The sequence below is a fragment of the Petromyzon marinus genome, chromosome 14 (genome assembly GCF_048934315.1).
Source record: "Petromyzon marinus isolate PM22_M1 ecotype Great Lakes invasive population chromosome 14, UKy_Petmar_22M1.pri1.0, whole genome shotgun sequence".
In the NCBI taxonomy this organism is placed as follows: Eukaryota; Metazoa; Chordata; class Hyperoartia; order Petromyzontiformes; family Petromyzontidae; genus Petromyzon; species Petromyzon marinus.
The window spans coordinates 1,734,093-1,756,433 of record NC_133680.1 but is presented as its reverse complement, the minus strand read 5'-3'; the positions used below and the strand labels follow the sequence as shown (position 1 = coordinate 1,756,433).

The 22,341-nt window shown below is 46.2% G+C and overlaps 1 protein-coding gene across 8 annotated transcripts in view; it reads left to right on the top strand.

Moving 5' to 3' along the window:
- LOC116942463 (membrane-associated guanylate kinase, WW and PDZ domain-containing protein 2-like) overlaps positions 1-22,341 on the top strand; it is a 74,042-nt gene that overhangs the window by 6,023 nt on the left and 45,678 nt on the right. For all 8 annotated transcript variants that reach the window (XR_012941671.1, XM_076066988.1, XM_076066989.1 and 5 more), the window contains exons 2-4: positions 209-408; positions 1,174-1,318; positions 20,013-20,129. Coding sequence is in view for 7 of the 8 variants with exons in the window: in XM_076066988.1 (XP_075923103.1) it covers positions 232-408; positions 1,174-1,318; positions 20,013-20,129 (439 nt within the window). In the remaining variant the exon portion in view is untranslated. The remainder of the gene's footprint in view (positions 1-208; positions 409-1,173; positions 1,319-20,012; positions 20,130-22,341) is intronic.

Sequence of the window (22,341 nt, the reverse complement as noted above, 5' to 3'; positions counted from 1 at the left end):
GATGGGGCCCTCTCCATTCCATGCAGACCGTGAGGGTTATTTGACCACACTTTATGTTGCTTATGAGTGCAGATTTGTGAAGACGGAGCATAACACGTTACGACGTTGGATTTTGCACACACCATCTTCTGCTGGCCGCGAGCAACCTCCAACACCCGTCTTGTGTTCGTCGGTGACTCATCCGCCCCGTGTTGTCCACCGTGCGCAGGCCAACGTGGGCCCGGCCACCCCATGAGAATGTCCAAGGCGCTGAGGAAGAGGAATCACTGGAGCGGGCGGCTGCGCGAGGCCGTGCTGAGCGTCACCGCCACTCCGAGTGGCGCGAGGCTTGTGCCGGCCCTATCCCTGCTCGGCGGTGCCGAGGTGGCACAGTTCCCGTACCTGGCCACAGCGGTGGACGAGCAGCAGGTGAGGCTGCCTGCCGAGGGGGCCCTCGAGCGTACCGCTCGTGGGTGCGCGGACAGTGTTGTACTTTGTTTTGTTTGGATTTGTAACAATTTGCTCCACGTGTTGGAAACTACAGGAACTGAATGTTTCACATGCCTGGGGAAACTTTTTCAGGATCTGAGTTTAGTTGTTTACGAAACTCAATTAACTTCTCGAAGAAGCCCCCAAGCACGTGAAGGAAAATGTTAAGCAACACGCGACACGGCCTGAAAACACACCATAGGGCTTTACAGCACAAGCTCAAACACATACAAGTCGTGTGTTATCATAAAAAAAATCCAGGAAAGTCACACTTACTGACTTTCCATTGATACATTGGAGAACTCAACAAATTGGAAACTAAACTTCCCTGATTGTATTTAAATACGTTGAGTAACTTGCTGATTTTCCAAAATATAATTGTTTCTCTTTCTTGACCAATGCTGGCAGTTGGAGCTGTGATGGTTGGTTTGTTTCAATAAAGGTGTCAATTGTAAGTAATAATAATTTTCAGCAGATTGTTAATCTACTACTGAAAAACAAGAAACAATCAAACGAGGCAGTAAAAATAAGATACTTGAATAGTTTAATGACCCTAAATCTTGACAGTCCGAATCTTTGTGGGGTGACGAATTGTGACAGGCCTGTTCATCGAATGCCTAATACATGAGCACTGTTATGACACTCATTTGACCAGAGACTTGTTCATATTTGGCGGCTAAAGTTCCTGCTTTGCGTTCACCCTAGGTGCGAGTTCTGGCCGGAAAGCTGCAGGCCGGTGACCTGCTGCTGGAGGTGAATGGAGCACCCGTCGCTGGGCTCACGTCGCGCGACGTCACCGCTCTCATCGCCGCCAGCCCCAGTCCCGTGCAGCTCAAGCTGCTCAAACCCGGTAAAAACTCTCACTTATAACTTACAGCCCTTTATCAATCTACTGCTGGATCAAGGGCTCTTCATGGTGTGTTTTGCTCACGGAGGTTGGTTGACCGCACTTCACGCTGGTCAGTGCTGGTTGCCGGATAAAGAGAGGGAAGTCCATAACCAGTTTGCAATATCACTCGCCATTGATGTTGGTCATTGCTGATAATCCAAATCAGGTCGCTGGGGTCATCGTGCAATGCACTACAAGCCTGGCACGTGACACAGATAGTCACCACGTGTCCTTGTGTTATTATTGAAGCAGCAGCTTGTTTGTTAAAGAACACGACAAGAAGACAACTGGAATTCATGAGAACATCGCTGAAAATCAGAGACTTGAGGGCAGTGCAGTTATGAAACAAAACAGAGTGGAACAATGTAAGCAGAGATGAGACAGTTGAGAATGATGAGTAGTGCCATGCCTGGTTGACTTGGATGGTGGTGACTTGTATAATATGTTAAGAATGTTATGATTCATCAATTATATCTGATGCTTTGGATAAAATTGTGGAAAAATATATATAAAAAAATCATAATTGATTATTACTTACAAGATATATGACTGTAACTGCGTTAAAGAATCAATTGTTATTTCTATGTTTCTTGGAAAACGTATAGCCACTACAGAGTCTAAATGCATCACAATGGCTTTAAATAATGTATTCATAGCAAATCATAGCAATTCATAGAATCAGTGGAGGGGGTTAATCATTATGTCACTGGTAATAGGTGCCATAGGATTTCAGATCATTGTTTGCACTTGCCTGTTATCAGCAGCGTCGGCAGTGCAGAGCCAGCTGTTGGTGGTGGAGTGAGCATACACTACGCTGAATTTCCTCACTGCCCCATTCATATCGAACACTCGGGGCTGAGTCTTTCTTCAACAAAGACAACCACAACGTTTAAAGCCACGCATGCTCGCCCGCTCGACCGAACGACTTTGTGCGGGTGACTAATAAGTGGACACACACAGACTCGCGTGACCTGCCCACGAAAATCCAATTAATGCGAGCGTCGCCACTCGCTGCATTAATGAGTGCTGCCCGCCAGCGTGACGCGGCTCTGCGAGTTGCGACTTGATCGCACGTGCGGGGGGTGACGCCACGTCTTTGTATAAAATGCGGTGTGGCCGTCACACATGTGTTTGCCTCCCCCTTCCCTGCGTTGGGAGTCGGCGGGATGTATTGGACATCCTACTGAACATCTGTGACCTACTGAACATCTGTGGGAAAAGAGCTTCATAGCTCATCGGATTCCTCCAATATAAATAAATATCGTGATTCCGTGTTTGGGTCGGGTGTTGTTGTTGTCGCTGGGCGGCTATGTCGTTAGAAAAGTTTGCTGCTGCGAGCCGTTAGTTGTGGCCACTTATTAATTGTTCAGCTGGCAATTATGTTCCGGCCGATGTGGAGTCGTACACGTAAGAGAGGTAAGTTTTTGTCATTTAATGGACACTTCAAGATGCTTTTTTGTCAAATTATTGTATTAATGTATTTATTCGCTACCTAACGCGAAGACGTTTTTTCTTAAACATTTTGGAGTAGCATGTAACTCACCATTATCGTCTCGCTAACTCTTAATGTTGTTGCCGAGGCATCTAACGATTCCAACCTCTGATTTAGTTGTCAAATCACATGGATAACCTATACAATAACATGAGGATAATACTTTTTAAATTAATTTCCATTGTCAATATTTTTTTATTCCTAAGCATAATGTTGTTGCCCAGTCATGTGGGTATTCTCCACTCCTGAGATTCGTTGAGATGTTACAACTTTTGGATCACTATTGGAGGTGACAATTCCAATCAATAATAATTAAATTTTGTCATTTGTAATGCTGTGTATTTCTAATTCGTCTTGGTTTTTTGGTCACATTGACACTCTCTAATTCGTTCCATTCGCCTAAAATTACTCTTCATTTGCAAATGACAATTAGTCATTAATCAGTTTTTCATGCACAGATAGATAGATGCCTGTGCATCAAGAGTTTACAAATCAATGTTAATCGATGAATCATTTCACGTCCATTATTGCTCAGTGATTTTCCAGTTGTAAGCATCTGACATGTTTCTACTTTTTGAACCTGGGCGTGACATCCCAGAGGTGTGTTTACGTTTAGCCTGGCGCTCTTAGGGCCACAGCTGCAGACACACAAGCTCAGGATATACCGGCACTACCAGTTCAGCTCTTTGGCTGTAATTTTGAGCTAAATTTCCGCGCACCAAGATATCCGTTATTGTCATCCCGTAGGCTCTTATCTGCACAATTCGGAGTGGTGGGGGGGGGGTTAGCACCGAGCTGAGAGCTGATTACGTTCATTACGATGTCTACTGGACATATGTGAAAAAGAGCTTCATGGTTAATCGGATTCTTCCAGTCTAAATACAGATTTTGATTTTAATACGTTGGTCACTAACACATTTAGTTGTTTATTTTATTTTACAATCCTGTGGCAAAATCACCATAAATGCACTCGATTTTGTCAAATCTCAGAAGCAAAGCGGCGTTAAGCCTGGCTAGTACTTGGATGGGTGACCATTATAGCTTGCCAAATGTTGGAGGCATGGGGGCCCGAGGTGTGGCCACGAGATGGAAGTGTTGAGTGTTACCTCGGTAGGATTTATCCAGTTGCTTCAGTTTTCTTCCACAAGTCAAAACACTCATTAATGGAATTGGCCAAATGTCCCAATCCAGGACCCTCCTGTAACTGTGTCTTCAGACTCTTTGAAGCTTTCCTGGGCACACCATTAGCATTGTTATTTTGGGTTGGAGTGGTTGCCCAGTGGTTATTGTACTGCGATATGAACCCAGTGACCTGAGTTTGATTTCCAGCCATGGTTAACATTGCTGGTGAGTTTTGCCTCAACCGGTCCTGGGACCCCCCTTACCATTCCACACTGACTATGTAGTGAAGTATGGTCAAACAACCCACATGACCAACAGAGTTTGGGGGCGGTTGACTGGGTGGTTGTGACGGTAAGCCCAGGTCGCTGGAGCGGAAACCACGTGGAGGGGAGTTGAGAAAGAGATAAATGTAACCTGACAGAGAGGGTGGGAGAACGCCTCCATCAAGATCTGCACCAGGTAGTAAACTGGCTCGTGAATTCAGCTTCGACTGCTGCATGGCAGAGCTATGGTCCAGTGTCTCCGCAAAACACACAGCTAAAAATTAGGGCAGGTTAGGTTGTTCCATGCGAAATCAACACAACAAGAAAACGCCTCTTACACACAAGAGGTCGCTTGATGTGACCTTGATATTTAACAAACTCAAACAAGCCATCCAAAATTTTGACAGCTCTTTCCAATAGCTTTGAAATGATCCCTCTTGTAGCAAAATCAGCCGGTTTTTGTACGCGGAACATGTTCCGGGGAAAAAGTAATTTACTCGACTTGTTCTGATAAAATTGTCCTGGTGTCAGTTGAGCAACTTCCCGATCTCCCACACGGTATTTCTTTCTCTTAGCTTCTACCAATGGCGTCATGTGCTGTAAATGTATGCACTGTTTTTACAGCGTGGTGTCATGATTATTACTGTCTATAATTGAATGGCATACCGTCAGGGGTGTCTTAATTTTGAATGAAGATGTATTGAGTCCATGCTAAATGTATTAAGGAATATATTCAGGAGGAATGCATTCTTAACCTCATAGCGAGTAGGATACGTTTTTGGGACCAATGTATTTTTATTCATAGGGCAACATTACAAGTTTAATAATATCATCCTTTATTTACCTAGGATAGCGTCGCTCACTCTGCAGACTTTTTCAGGAGTGTATTATATTATAATATTTGTTCAATTCAATGTTGATTCATGTTTGACCTGTGGAAAAATAAGTTCACCAGGATAAAACCCAACCACATGATGTGGTCACAGCCAAGTTCCACAAAGGTAGATTTAAGAATCCTTCTCTCTACTGCCATTTCCTGGCAATCTTGCAGCCAGGGAAAGTCAGACAACTTCCATTTATATGATCGAACCCTCTTTATTACATCGTAGTGATTAGAGGCCCAATCTTGGTGCTAGTCTACGGATGTCTGTGTGAGTCTACGGGTCTCTATGCAAGCCTATGAATATCTGTGTGAGTCTTGTGATCTCTGTGCGAGTCTATGGATGTCTGTGTGAGTCTGCTGGACTCTGTGCGAGTCTATGGATGTCTGTGTGAGTCTGCGAGTCTCTGTGCGAGTCTACGAATGTCTGTGTGAGTCGGCGGGTCTCTGTGCGAGTCTATGGATGTCTGTATGAGTCTGCGAGTCTCTGTGCTAGTCTACGAATGTCTGTGTGTGTCTGCTGGACTCTGTGCGAGTCTATGGATGTCTGTGCGAGTCTATGGATGTCTGTGCGAGTCTATGGATGTCTGTGTGAGTCTGCGGGTCTCTGTGCGAGTCTATGGATGTCTGTATGAGTCTGCGAGTCTCTGTGCAAGTCTACGAATGTCTGTGTGTGTTTGCTGGACTCTGTGCGAGTCTATGGATGTCTGTGTGAGTCTGCTGGTCTCTGTGAGAGTCTCTGGATGTCTGTGTGTCTGCTGGACTCTGGGCGAGTCTATGGATGTCTGTGTGAGTCTGCGAGTCTCTGTGCGAGTCTACGAATGTCTGTGTGAGTCTGCGGGTCTCTGTGCGAGTCTACGAATGTCTGTGCGAGTCTGTTAATGGCATGGAGACGTTCGTGGTCAGGTGGGCCGGTTTTTAGCTAATGATCAAGCCAACTTCTGCAGTTTTCTCAACAGCTGTCTGGCAGTTTTTGTGTTAAATTTCCTTCACGTGTAGTCTGGCAAGATGACTAATTGCCAAGAGTCGGTCATCGTGTGCTGATATCATCATATTCTATTCTCAACTAATTTGCAATTGTGAGCATTCTGCCGTCATATTGTAGCTTATTTTCCCTGATAAATGATGCTCAAGGATATATTTAACAAAAAATGTTCCATCCTCAAAACTACCATTACTATCACTACAATCATCACACTCGTCACTGTTCACGAAAATGACTATTACCACTTACATTACCACTATCGCCATCATTATCATCATCGTCGTTATTTATAATACTGTACTTAATTCGGAGCTCGAATTCGAACGGCGCAACCTCCAGAAATATTTTCTCATAAGCTTCGTCAACTTTCGTTATTTCATTCCATTAATTGGGACAGCAAGGGTGATTGTCATGTTTGACAATGCCCGTGTGTCCGTCGAGAGCGGAGGAGCGCTCCCCTCCGCTGCGGAGGCAAACACGGGCGACCCACGCCTCTAGCCTCTTCATGAAGCAAAAAAATAAAGCAAATCCACGGACCTGTCTTAAAAGGGGTGTCGTCACACAGCAAACTTTTCCCACGCTCTAATTTATGCGAACCATTCAATGTGGGAGAGAGAGAGGGGGGGGGGCAGCCTTTTAATGTCCGCGCATCTCAAGGGGTTTGGGTGGGGGGGTAGTAAGGACAATTCGTGTGGCTGATTACCCATGCGTTCGCGTGCGGCGAGATGCCGGGCCGGCAACGAGCTGCTCCTGAGCAGTCGCGCCGCACCGTAAAATGTCACCGCCGAGAAAACGGCAGGAAAGCGTCGCTCATTCAGCCGAGATCGCGAGCGAGCGAGCGGGCAGGCGGGCGAGCGGTCGTCGGTGAGATGTAAGAGGCTCTCGCGTAACTTTGACGGAAGCTCGCGCTGCCGGCTTTCACGCGAGTAACGTCGTGGGCCCCGGGGAAATGGGGCGGCTTAACCCCGCCGCCTCGATGCCGGCTGCAGCTGTCTCGGTGCCGACTGACGCGTGTGTCCGATCCGGCGCAACCCGTGTGAATGCATTGTTTGCGCACCGCGGCCGCTCCGCCCGGGGCCCCTCTGTGACGTTGAACATGCGACTCCTGGCTGCCCGCGCTGGAAACGACGCCGCCCGTGAAATAATTTTTGACGATAAAACTATGCGGTCGGGCGGGCGGGCTGGCTGGCTGGCTTGCAGGAAGCAGGTGTGCGGTTGTGGTAGCGCCAATCGAATTTGTCATTCTCAAGTTTGGCGGTTGTTTTTTTAATATGTTTTCTTCGGGGTGTGCAGCAATGTAGGCATGTCAGTATTTCAAAATGTCTTATTTTGGCCCGAAAGGGTTTGCACCTGGTAGCATAAGCTTACACATTGGCTTGCTTTTCGGCATCAGGTGCAGCTGAGACCCGTATAATTAATTATTGGAAAACTGCGCGGTTTTCATGTTGTCACATGGTGGCTGTTGCTGAGGGTTGCTGCGTTAAACGAGAACAGCTTTTGGCAGGCGTGTAATGATTAATGGATTAATATTGATTCCTTAGAAAGCGACTGTTGAGCACAAACAGAAGCAGAAGGTGTCCTACTCGGTTGATTTAAATATCGATCCTAACGCTCTCAGTACACGCATCAGGTTGTGACAATCATTAGTTATAATGTAAGCAAATTACGTGAAGATGATATGCTGAGGTTATATTTAGACTCGCGGAATCAACACAGCTGTACGCATGAGACTAAAGGAAAATGGGAAATGAAATAAACTGTTGCAAAGAGAGACAACATATAAACGATCCTTGATTATAATCTGGACCCTGAATCATGACAATATGTTAAATCTCCGCAGGGTACGAATCATTACACACCGAGTATTTGGGTACGGTTTCACTGTACATGAGTGTCCAGTTCACCAGCGCATACCTGAAGACCTCTTAAAATATTAATGACAGAGAGGGAACCGTTCTCTGCAGCACATTTTATGCGTTGCGTTTAGAGTGACAGATTAAACAATAGGAGTGGGGCCCGTCGAGAGGAACAGGATCACAGCGACTCGTCGTCGTGACGTTTGCGTGAATAAAACATAAACGCAATCGTCTCGCGCGCGCCCCTTAAATTATTCAGACGAGCTCGCGGGCGTGTGGCACGCGGAGGCGCGCGGTCAAGCTAAGGGGCCAAACCGTGATCCCCAGGAGGAGCCACGAGACGGCGAGAAGCGAGGTCCGCGTAAAAGAGGACGAGGCGTCAGCGTGCCCGGACGCAGCGGATCGGGGCTGTGTGGTGGCCGTGACGAGGGAGGAAGATCCGGGGGAAAAAAGAGCAACAAGACGAGGCCCTGGCAGCGTGCGTCTGAAAGACAAATATGTCGGGACATCGTCTTAAGGCTCGTGCCACCACCAAAAGGGGCTTGTGTGTGTTACTAAAGAAAACACGTTTGGAATTCAGATCGCGCAGAAGAAAAGCGGCGTTGTTTAGCCGTCGAGAAGTCCCCGCTTTCCCCGCGCCTAGCGAGGAAGAATTTTAACAAAAATAAAGAGCCGCCCGATTATTTTTAGACGAACCGTTGTTGAGAGAGAGACAGAGAGACGGGAGGGGGCGGGTGGCAGCGTTTTTTTTTCTGACGGCTCGGAGCGGAGATGAAGCGTTCCGCGTCGCGTTTCCTCGGCCATTACTCATTCCGGCGTCGCCATGTCCCCGTGCCGCTCGGTGAAAAACACGTCTCGCTCCGTCGCCGAGCTCACCGGGCATCCCTCTCTCACTGCCACCGCCGTCGTCGCACTCAAATTTATCGAGGGCTTGGGCGTCCGCTCGGGCCACCACCCCACCCCTCCCCCGATTTGGGCCACACGCTTATCCAGACCATTGCCAGCTTCCTTCTGCAACAGAATCCTCTGTGTTTGACGCACGACGTTGTAAAAAAAAAATTTTGAATAACGTTTGTCACCTTTACAAAAATCGCACTGACTGGCACGGTGAAGTATGGTCAGAAAAACCCACGTGCTGTTGTGAGGCCCTCATCCAGCAGTGGATTGATAAAATGGCTGTACATGTGCAGCTACAAGCCAGCACGCTGTGCTTACCCAACAGCTCTACACCTGAGCTCTGTGTTGTGGAATCTGTGGAACTGCCATGTAAACCATTCACATCGCATCTAACATTCTTCCACAAACAATGCATTGCACGTTAGGCAGCAATTAACTGTTCTGGAAAGTTCCGGTGATTAAAATCAACTTGCCCTCACTCGCATAATTTAAACCACTTCCACATACTAAAGTGAACCAGAAGAAGCTATTAAAGTGCCAAGTGGCTCGGGAACGTGGCCCTACCAGTTTGGACTCTTTGTCTTCTGCTCACAGACGTCACTCTCAGCGCGCCGCGTCGTCAAATCATTTCAGGAATTGCCCTTGCGGTGGCCCGAGCTACGTCCCTCCGCCTGCCTCTCCGCACACGGCGTTCCGAAAAATGGTGCTCCGCCCCAAAAGGGCTACGTGCGACGCTGACACCCTGGCAGCCATCATCACGTGTCGCCAGTCGCCACCGGCTGTGGAACGTCGATGTGCTCTCGTTTAATGCGACGTTTGGCAGCTCGCCCGCAGTGCGTCGCTGCAGCCGACGACGTCACGTAACCTTTCGTCGCTTGTAAAAGCTGAACGCCACCACCGTTCATTGCAATACTATGTATGTATGTTGAACTTCTATCGCACCATACGTAACCAACCGTGCTAATCGGAGGTGTATGAACAGCCGCCTCACCTCTGTCTCCCACGCCAAAAGGCACGGTGACTCTTCGTCACTTGAGATTCGAGCAATTGACCTCCCACAATACAGCAGTAAATTTTGCTGCACTGCTTTTTGCTTCCCATAACAACGACGCTCTTACGACACCTGCACCAGCCTATAACATATGTTATGCATATCACATGGATTGAGTTAATTGATTAATAATTAGTCGGCTATCTTTGCACACGATTAACTAATGAGCTAGACTTACAGGAGAGCTGCAATTAGGCACACAAACGAACTGGGCTTTCCCGAAAATTAACCCGGCCCCGTGTTTGTTTGGCTACATCAAAGTAATATTTAACCCGGGCACATTCTTACAAGAGCTGTTACATCACCAGGAATGTTGGAACAACAAGTTAATCACACATGGCTGCCTGATAAGGCAGCAGCCCTGAGCAAATGAGCAGACACGTGTGCGCACACACTCACAGTGAGTAACTGAAAAGCACTGATTGAAACTTGTTAATTTTTACCTTGGGCTGGCACAAAAGCACATATGTGTTTTTTTATGCCAGACAAGCATCCGACAGCCATCCCAATGCCAAGCAGGTTGGCCTTGTGCAGCAGCAGCCTTGGCAAGGGTGCTGCAATTTGAGAATGAATCTCAGAAATGATTCATCAACAGAGATGGCCGGGGTGGCTTAGAAGACAGATCCTGAGTTAAAATCTGGATTTGAGCCACCCGTGATTAAACCGGCTTGTCGAGTTTGGCGAGTTGATGGACTCAACCCAGCAATAAATTACCCGCAAGACATTTTGTTTGTTGCTTAATTTGACCGGCTCTTGAGGATTACAAGCGTTGATTTGATTGGCACGTGATGATCACTCATAGCAGGACACATACATCTTCTTTGGTTCTTTCGGTAAAGTCACGTAGAATGAGAATAAAATAATAAATTGATAAAATAAAATAACAATATTCTCGTGAGAGAATTCTCGTGAGAATATTATTGTGTTATTTTATTTTATCAATTTATTATTTTATTCTCATTCTACGTGACTTTACCGAAAGAACCAAATAAGATGAATCATTGCAGTCACGAAAGCTTTAAATCGAAAAGGACATATACAATTTGTGCTCCTAAGTGTGAAGATACTTCAGGTGTAGTTCAGTGGTGTCAACTTTCCGAAAAGTTTCCAGTTTGTTTTGTTTAACCAGGTGAGAACTCAAGGCACCAGGATAGTCTCATTTGTATAATATGACATCTGTCACCAAAATGACAAAATTGATATTTCAAAAAAGCAAAGCACAACAACAAAGAAAGCTTTCTGCGAGAGTTCCAAATGGACATTTTTTTACTCATTGTTTTTTTCGGTAAAGTCACGTATGTAGAAATACCATAAAATTATATTGAAATAAATCAATCACGACGTTTCGACCGCAACACAAGCGATCTTCATCAGGTGTAAAAAACAAATAGCACATAGGGTGACATCAACGCAACACAGCGTTAAACTGCACGGAGGTAAATACAACAAGAAGATGAGAGACGAGAATTCAACAAACCAATGAGTAATTTATGCAGTCACGAAAGCTTTAATTCTTTATGTACATTTTTTTGTGTTGTGACATTATGTTGATAATGCAACTGGAAAGTATTTGAGAGAAAATACATCTTAATTCAAATTGATTCCTGAGGATGGCCGGATAGTGATCTTAATGCCAGTGTCCAGGCACAGCCATCACCACTGAGGAACTGGGTTCAAACCTGGGGTATTGCGTTGGGTGCCTCAAGGCACATTGCCTCGCGTTACACGTGCACTGATCAGACGTATTTCATCACAGTTTGGCGTACAAGTGATGTAAGTGGTTTAGTCTGCCAATGCACTATTCATAATTGTTATCTGATACACACATACATTATCCTGTGCCATAGGTTTGTGGGATTTCTGGCACTCTGCTAAGAGTTGTAACGCAGACACTGAGTACTGTGTTATGCTTGTTGGAATGGGAAATCAAATCGAATTCTCTTAGGTTTATATTTGCGGAAGGTGATAATAATTGTTTTGGCCAAAAGTCACTAATTTGAGAATAGGTTTTTCCCCTTTTATCAGGCAACAAAACAGGTGTTAAGTTGTTAAAACACCAAACTGAAACCTTTTTACAAGGAATCATGTCTGCATTAACCACAACACTTGTGGTCAAAATGCAAAAAACACATACTCTGATAATATATGCATTGTTTTCGAAACTCATTGGTCCACACCAGACACCTTTCTTATGAGCCTCGTCTCAAACGGTGTTAGTCACTAATTTGTCTGTATTATATTTACAAGTTTGATGATGACAAATAATAAACATTGGCACCTTGGAATGGCGCTTTCCTTCTAAAGAGGCACGGTCGTTAAAAACGAAAAAAAACTTTCAGCGCTGAACATTGTAACGCACCAGTGCATCGCATTGTGAGAGCAACTGCCCAGTTTGCACTCTAAAAATACCCCCAAAACGTAAAGGTTAGTCAATGTTTGCCGAGTCGACCACACACGCACCCTACCATGTACACCAGCCCACGTTTCCAGGCGGTGCGGATTTTCCAGGGTTAACTTGCCACCGCTGAGGAGAGGCGCGAGTGGGTGACAGGCCCGGGTGACACAGGCCAGGTCCCTGTGACCCCCAGACAGCGATCGCCTCACGTATTTCCGAATGTTCCTTCTCCGTGGACCCCGCGTGAAGTGAGCGTCGTTTCCACATAGGCCGTTGGTTTGGTGTTTGCCGCGGCCGTTTGTTGGAGTCATTGGTCCTGGTCGCATTTTTGTCCTGTCTCACTTGCTGTGCTGCTCCGGTGCACCTCTAAGCCGGTTCGTGACCCACCCTCATCCCCAGTGCTCTGCACTGAGAACAGGCACGAGAGTTCCGTTGCAACTGTCGTTTTGTCAGAGTAAGACCAAGCCAAAGGTGCAGCCCAGCAATTGCTTGCTCCTGACAGAAGGGCCTGCAATGAGTACAAGTTTCGAGAGAGCCCCTCAGAGGGTATTTGGCCTACTTTTCCACACTGGCCTGACATTTTGGAAAAGGTGAAAATACCCACACTTTACCCCACTACATGCGACCTGTCGATTGACTAACTGGTTTACCATTTTATGGCTGGGTGGAGAGAGGCGGGGGGGGGATTTCAGAAACTTGTCCATTGTTTCAACTGCCGTGCTGGGAGATTAAACCGGCAAAATCTTTATTGGAAGTCCGGTGTGCTCTACATTACACCACGGCAGAGTAATGACACACACAATGTGATTTTTAGACAGCGAAAGGCACGATTGTAACTACAAAATCGGTGCCCCCATCATGCCTTGCATGACATCACCCTACTGTAGTATAATGCGTAATCACTTTCTCATAGTTTTACAGCAAGTGTAAGAATTCACTTCACATTTTTATCGATTACGGTTGTTGCTGTTGCCGTGATTGCAATGAAGAAAGGTTTTATATACGAGAGCTCGGGCAACCTCGGACTTAGAGGTTACGTAACCGCACGTTTGTTTGTAAAAGGAGAGAGACATGTGCCCTCGCCAGGTTTCACGGGCAGCTTAGCCCACTTCCGTGGCTCTAGAGAAGGCACTGAACCTGCGCCGACATCTAAAGCAGCTTTCTTGTCTCCCTGTGTCGTACGTAAAAATTATATGTATACGACCGCGCGCAATCACTTAAACAATCTCTGAGTCGCATAACGAAGACGCAAACAAAATCGCTGGGCCAATTAAATGATAATTTTTGGCCCTGAAAGCAGAATGCATGTGCAGGAATTATTGGCCATGTAAGAATGTATGGATTCATCAATTATTGATGAACCTTACTCTCACGACAGTACATAAAATCTCGCGTGTTGGTCAATAAAGTGCAAGACATTCAGCAAATACACACCACTGGTGCACATCACTTGGTAACGCTGGGCTCTGTGTGCGGCCATGAGTGGCCCCCACAGGCCGAGGTCTTGTCCTCCCTCAGTATCTGCACTGGGGCCAAGACCTAATGAGATTTACAGGGTCAATAGTTTGCAACGGTTCTGTTGAAGATCGCGGCGACACAAAGAGATTTCCGCATTAATCCGTCATCCACGCGGCCATGTGTCTGAAGCCTCGGACACCTCGCTCTATCCTCCCGTGACCGCTCGGCAGCCCCATAACACGTGGGAGACCGATTGGGGGTAGGAGGGGGTGGTTTGTTCCACAATGTCAGAGCGCTGCGCAAATAAGATAAGGAATGGCAGAAATGGTTTTGGGGTTGTGATACCGCAGCTCCGGGGCCTTTGACGACACACGTTGGGAACGTGTGGGAGCAACCGTGCGTGCCACCCACCGATGGCATGATTAATAAATGGTGCTTCACTTCCACGATTGCCGACGACCGGGCTGGGAGGGCCCTGGTACCAGGCAGGGCCAGAGTGAACCCATACCCCACTGCAGCCCCAAACTCGGGCTGCACGATTTACGTTTGAAAGTCACAATCGTCATCGGCCGTGATCTTTCCACCGCAAGCAGGTGTGTCCGTCCGTCCGGCGGGCCCTCGACGCTGCGTCGAGGGCCCTCGCCGCTGCGTCGAGGGCCCTCGCCGGCTCAAGCGGCCGCCCTTGAAGCCGCGGCCGAGTGAACTGTACGGCACTCGAGGGGCACTGCGTGCCGCTAACTTGCCAAAACGTTCCGCTCTGCCTCGTGCTCCGCTGGGAAATTTGCTCCGGCAGAGTTTTGCATAATTCCAGTTCCTATGATCGACTACGATACAATACATCAAAATAAAGTTGCCACGCACTACACTTGCCTGATGATTGGAAAATTCATCTGAAGCGAAGTAGATATTTATATTCCGGTGAAGCTAATTTGAATCGGTTCCCTCGACAACATGTAGGTCCCATACGTACGTACACATACACACGTACACGTACACACGTACACACGTACACATACACACACCAAATATATTTATTTTCATTTGAATCAGCGTTCCGTCCATCGTGTGCAGTGCACGTGTACATGTGTACATGCACACGATCTCTATCTAAACTAGAATCAGCATGAAGTCACTCGAATCGGCAGCCTCTTAGTCCCGTGGGACACTCACGTGCGCATGTACACGAGATATCGATTTAAATTTTAATCAACACTCTCTGGTTGACGTGGGACGTGTTTACCAATTATCAGGCACGTGTAGCATTAATTTTTTTCAATTGTATTTGAAATGTGGTTGACGTGGAAAGCCGTACAGTGGTAGTGACAAGCAGTGTCGTTTGGGAAACTCTGCCATGAGGAAACAAAGACGGAAAGTGTCTTCTAGCTCAAACAAGTATGTGGAAACAATCGTCTCCAATTCCAGTCATGCGCCTGTTGGGGAAATTCCACATTCATATGGCAGGGGGTCAGTAAAACAACCACGTTTGACTTCATACAGTACACCGGAGGAGACGGAGGTCAAAGAAAATCCCTCCTGCCCAGGATTTAAACTCGCACCCTTCTGAATACTAGTCAAACATTCTTAACACAGCCAGTTGTTGAGCGAACTATTGAAAACAATGTTTTAAAAATATACCGTATTTGTTTGGTTTTTAGCTTCAATTTCCTGGATGCTGGACTTCCTGGATGTGAGTGAGTGAGCGAGCGAGTGGGGCTGGGCTGGATGTTTTTTGACATGGTTCCGAGTCGAGCTGGCTCAACCCACACGCCGTTGTCTCCGCTTACCCCTGTTTCTCCGTGCAAAAACGTAAGACGGCTTAACCACACCGCAGCAGCAGCAGCGGTGGTGGCAACAGCAATAACATCTGTCGGGGAGCAAAGCGAGCGAGCGTGCGGGTGCGTTTCGTCGTCCCTGGGGGGTCGTTTATCCGCCCGTTATTAGCGGCGCTTGCGGGGCCGTTACGGCATTAGCGAGCAGCGGTCGTGGGATTTTGTGGCGCGGGCGATCGCGTGGAGGAGCCTCGCCTTGGACAATATCTGGTGTCCTCTCCACATTCTGTTTGAATTGCGGGACGACTCGAGACAGAATAACAAGCAGCCCTTGTATTCCTGATGTGCACTCAGGCCGTGTGTCCGCGAGCTGAGTGCGTTTGAAGCATCATTAATGATAGAACAAAATTGTATTTGTAAGTTATGGTCAACCACATAATTATGGGTGGTGTGATAGCATAGCAGTTAGCGCATTGTCTTATGAACCCGGCAAACTGAGTTTCGATACTGGCTGTTGATAACATCGGTGGTGAGCGGTTCACTAACCTGATAGCTGCGAGTTCAAAATTCTCAATCCTGGCCAGGCTTGAACTTGGCCATTCATCTCTCCGAGGTCAGTAAAATAAGTACCACTTTTCATGAAGTGAACAGCGGTTACCCTTTGGATCGAATGTGCCCCTGCCATTGCAATGAGGAATTTCCACGGCTGGCTCCGGTGGCTGTAAACGAGAGACGATTTCCACCCCACTCTGCCTAAGCAGGAAACCACTCTTGAGTGAATTGTTGCCGGACACAGAAATAAACAACAGAGCAGAGTGCACGACTTGTGTGGATGAGCACTGTGCACCTTCAAATGTCAACTCATTAATCACTGAATACAATAAAAAATCTCAACAATTCACAGCCTCTGTCAATCCACTGCTGGATGACGGTTTCCCCATCCCGCGTCAGTCATTAGGGAACTAATAACACTAGCAGACTTGGTCCACTTCTATCTGCTGGCGTACTCAACTGGAGATTAATTACAGTGGGTCACTGATAGCACGGTTGGCTACGTTCAGTGCGAAAGACATTCAACATACATGCAATGGGGGTCGTATATTTGTGTTTAGCTTGTAGAATTTAAAACCTTTGGCTAATCTTGCCTTTTCTTGGTTCTTTCGGTAAAGTCATGTAGAATGGAAATAAAATAATAAAAATAATGCATAATAAAATAAAATTCTCACGACGTTTCGGCCACAACACAAGTAGCCTTCTTCAGGTGAAGAAGCAGGACTGTCCAGAAGACAGCGCTTGAGTGAACACTGCCAAGCATGGACCGCGTTTTTTAAGCTGTGTGGGCGGAGTTAACATATGAATTAGCATGTCACCCAGCACCACCTCCGGAGCGGAGGAGGGTGCCGGCTGGGCACACAGAAAAATACCGAAGCAGAACAGCCAAGGTACGCTGCTCTGTCCTGTGTTGCATTATAACTATGCTATAAACTGGACTACTATACAATATTACACCATCCAATCTAAACTACATGGTATAATATCATATCCATAGACAAATTCCACCTTTGAATTATACAATGCGTTACTATACACTACCCTATACTTTAAACTATAAAATATTAGACTTGTAACATTACACTGTCTTATTCTATAAACCCAACTATATACCACACTGCTGTATATTCACTATGCAATTACGATACTATTTATTGCCTTATGAATTATTTTAACCATTACAATGTTATACTATTTATTATTATACCACATGCTATAAACCATACCATTGACCGTGGTGTAAGAGGCACTGCCTCTTAATACCTTTCACACCACGGTCAATGGTATGGTTTATAGCATGTGGTATAATAATAAATAGTATAATATTCTAATGTTTACCATAATTCATAAGGCAATAAATAGTATCGTAATTGCATAGTGAATATACAGCAGTGTGGTATATAGTTGGGTTTATAGAATAAGACAGTGTAATGTTACAAGTCTAATATTTTATAGTTTAAAGTATAGGGTAGTGTATAGTAACGCATTGTATAATTCAAAGGTGGAATTTGTCTATGGATATGATATTATACCATGTAGTTTAGATTGGAAGGTATACTATTGTATTGTATAGTAGTCCAGTTTATAGCATAATTATAATGCAACACAGGACAGAGCAGCGTACCTTGGCTGTTCTGCTTCGGTATTTTTCTGTGTGCCCAGCCGGCACCCTCCTCCGCTCCGGAGGGGGGGCTGGGTAATATGCTAATTAATTTGTTAACTCCGCCCACACAGCTTAAAAGACGCGGTCCATGCTTGGCAGTGTTCACTCAAGCGCTGTCTTCTGGACAGTCCTGTTTCTTCACATGAAGAAGGATACTTGTGTTGTGGCCGAAACGTCGTGAGAATTTTATTTTATTATGCATTATTTTTATTATTTTATTTCCATTCTTCGTGACTTTACCGAAAGAACCAAGAAGATGAATCCCTGCAGTCACGAAAGCTTTAAATCGAAATTTAATCTTGCCTTATAAGTGAAAACACTCAACCTCCATAAAGTAACGATTTGAGGCACAAATTCAAACATTCAGGTTTTTGGATTTGTCTCCTTTTCAGCATAGACATGACTATTTCTGTGAAACAGTTCAGCTTCCAAGTCCTTCTAGAACATCTTTAGAATCCTCATCAGTGACAAAGTCAAAGTCTACACGCGTATGTATTGGCAATAATTTAAAAAAAACACATTGGACCTCTGTTATATTCATGAAGCCTTCTTCCAATGGTCACTGAATTGGCGAGATGTTAACTACCTTACCTGGAATACAGGAGGTCGTGGGTTGGATCCTGACCTTGATGCCTGTATATTTTGAGTTTGCATGTTTTCCCTATATTTAGAAACATGCGGTTCGAGTATGTGGCTGCTATAAGTTTCCACATGATAAGCCACTTCGTTGAGCTATCATTTGTGGCCAGGTCGCATCTTAAAAAGAGCTATAGAGCTCAGTCGGTTTTACCTGGTAAAATTAAATAATGTTTTGTTTACAATGAAACCATTCTTAATCAAGGGATATGAATCCACTTTATACTTATTGGCATTGGGTTTGTTTCAATAGAGTAATGTAGCCATGTTTAATGTGATGACATTAAGGTTTAAAAACAAGCTGTTTTTACCAATCAATGAATGGTACTTTATTTATTCTAGTGCCCTTCACAATGAAATTGTCATAGAGCGCTTCACGCGTGAATATAAACATTACATCAATAAATGTAAGTTACACAAAACAATAAAAAGTGTATATGCAGTAGGTTTCATTGCGGAGTGGAGATGCAATTTGGGAAAACATTTTTTCGCCAAAATCCAAAAAATAAATCCACTGTTCTACCCTACGTCTACGTTCACCACCTGCACCAACCTCCACCGGCCTATATGGGAACTTGTGGTCAAGTAATACCCCCCCAAGGCCCGCACTGCATGTGGAGGGCTCTGTTCCAACATTGGATTGACGGAAAGGGCCGCGCATATATATAGGCACATTAATCTGGGGAGCATGGGAAATACACACCAATTAATTCATTCAGTCATTCATGTATCCATGCAGTCACCTTTAGTGGGCTTAATGGACACTAATCCGTTTCACGCTCGCACAGCCTCCTAAGTCCCTCGCAGCTGCCTCCTGTAAGCGTCTCAAGCCCCTCAGTCAGTGCAGCACCCTCTGGTGGAAGTTAATTTATCACTTAGTGCTACCGCAGCCATTGATCAGGTAACCGGATAATGTTCCAATCAGGTAAACGGTGAATTAAAGAAGATACAAGTCAAGCGTTGAGCCTGGATAGCATTATGGGCGGGCGACCGGCGTGCGTAACAGGTGTTATAGGCTGCAGCGCCACGTTGTGGGCAACAGAAGGCGGCGCAGGGAAATCCACGGTTGTGCCGTGCTCCCTGACTCCACCGACCCGCACTGACCAGCGTGGTGAGGTATGGTAAAACAATTTCCACGGACCCCGCAGCATGGGGAAGCCCTCATCCAGCAGTGGATTGACAACAAGGTTGTACATTAATAAGCCAACATGCAACTCTTACCTCGTGGCAACCCATCTATGCCGGATATTTAGGGTTTATATGACTGCTGTAGTGTTTTTTACAGCATTTTTTCATAATCATAATGCCTATTCTTTACGTCGTGAAGATTCAATCACTCTTAAGACTTGTTTTCAGGAGGAGTCCTACATTGAGATATTTGGCCACATCGATGGATGTAGGTGTGCGTGCGTGTGCCACAACTGCAAGGGCTTTGCTGGCATTCACTCTGTCATGCATTCTCACGAACAGAGCTACAAACTTGGGTCAGACAGTTCTGGAGACAAAGCCTCGGCCTGCTATTGCAAAAAAAAAACATTTTGTGCCCCCTGCGTGTGCGTGACCCCGCCGCGTTACCCACGCGCCCACGATGATATCGTGATGCCCCCTCCCCATACCCACCTCCGCCGTTCTCCAGGTGGAGCGCTCACCAAGGACCTGCGGCTCTACCTCAACCAGCGCTTCCAGAAGGGTTCCGTGGACCACGAGCTGCAGCAGACGATCCGTGACAACCTCTACCTGCGCACCGTGCCCTGTGAGTGCCAGCCCCACGCTCCCTCCCCCTCCCGGTTGCCTGCCTTTATCCACTTCGCCAGCTACTGCCACTCCAGATTGAAAACGAATTTCTTTAGAACTGCTCTTTGTGTGTTTAGTTTTTTGTCCTTCCCTTCGCACCTTCGATTAGCACGGTTGGCTACGTATATACGGTACAAAAGAAGTTCCACATACATCCATACATACACTGCGCCAATGTCATCTATTATCTGTCTGGTGCCAGTTGTGTTTTAGAATATTACATTTAACATAAATGAGTTTAATTAGAAATACTTCATACTTTTTTTTTAAGGGTTTGACGACTCTTACTCAATGGCTACTATTAGGTAACTATTCATATGCTTATTTAAAAACGGATCATAATAAAACATTGTTAAAATAGAATGGTGATAAGTGCAGTCTCCAACTCTTATGAGCACTATTGTTTAAGCCTCTCAGTTACGTGCTATGGAGAATGGCCGTTACCTTGAACGTCGCCGATTTTTTTTTCTATTTTCTTTTAACGCCACAGTGTTATTGACGAATGTGTTGAATTTTGTTTCCGTCTGTCCTGCTGCCATTCTCATTACTGAGGGTTGATGACCATGACCGATGCTTTCCATAGTTTGCGATTCTCAGCGTCTCTCATGGAAAATCCCACCAATTGTCTCACCCTGTCCCACCATCTGTCTCACCCTGTCCCACCATCTGTCTCACCCTGTCCCACCATCTGTCTCACCCTGTCCCACTAACTGTCCCACCTTGTCCCACTAACTGTCTCACCCTGTCCCACCATCTGTCTCACCCTGTCCCACTGTCTCACCCTGTCCCACCATCTGTCTCACCCTGTCCCACCATCTGTCTCACCCTGTCCCACTGTCTCACCCTGTCCCACCATCTGTCTCACCCTGTCCCACTGTCTCACCCTGTCCCACTAACTGTCTCACCCTGTCCCACTAACTGTCTCACCTTGTCCCACCATCTGTCTCACCCTGTCCCACTGTCTCACCCTGTCCCTCCATCTGTCTCACCCTGTCCCACCATCTGTCTCACCCTGTCCCACTGTCTCACCCTGTCCCCCCATTTGTCTCACCCTGTCCCACCATCTGTCTCACCCTGTCCCACTAACTGTCTCACCCTGTCCCACTAACTGTCTCACCCTGTCTCACTAACTGTCTCACCCTGTCCCACTAACTGTCTCACCCTGTCCCACTAACTGTCTCACCCTGTCCCACTAACTGTCTCACCCTGTCCCACTAACTGTCTCACCCTGTCCCACTAACTGTCTCACCCTGTCCCACTAACTGTCTCACCCTGTCCCACTAACTGTCTCACCCTGTGTCACCGGGTGATCTGTTTCCTTCCTCGTCGCCTCTTCCCTTCTTACATTCTCCCTTGCGTAATCATCTTTGTCAAATCTCCAGCTGTTGGGCCTCTTGGGGTATCCCCCATGAACACCACCTTCCTTCTCATCAGACATTCTCAATAACTCCTGTCTGTTGCCAATCTCTTCCAGCACATCTTCATTCTCCGTCTTACACGTATGTATGTTGAACTGCTTTCGCACCATACGTAGCCAACCGTGCTAATTGGAGGTCTCCTTATCGCGCAAGCTCATTTTCTCAATTCTTCAGTATCACAAAATCTCAAATGCATGAAAAATGTTTTTATCTCACTAATCCACGGTGCCCATGTTTCACTGCCATAGCCCGCTACGCTCTTCAATAAATCTTCCAGTGTCTTCCTCCTCACTGTTCTCTTTGGAACGCTGAGGTACTGCTTGTGCTTGCCTTGTCTTTCCTATTCCAAAGAAGATGTAGCCCAAACTAAATATATATCTGGTATGATACATAACATCTGCAACCCTATATTAATCCACTTCAGTATGAGGGCTCCCCACGCCATGCAAGCAGTAAGGGTTATTTGGCCATAATTCACCACACTGGTGAGTTGCGGGTTGGCGACGTTTCACCTGAAGTTGATTGCTTGTGTTGCGATCAAAACATCGTGGTATTGTTATTATTTTGATTATTGTTTCTATCTACGTGGATTCACCGAAAGACCCAAAGAATATGTTTACACCAGGTACTCATTTGAGGTTGAGTCGACCTAGGGGAGGCCCAGGACCGGTTCCGATAATCATCACTGGTGTTGGCCGTGAGCGGGAATTAATCACAGATTGCCGGGTTCGTAGCGTAGCGCGCTAACCGCTA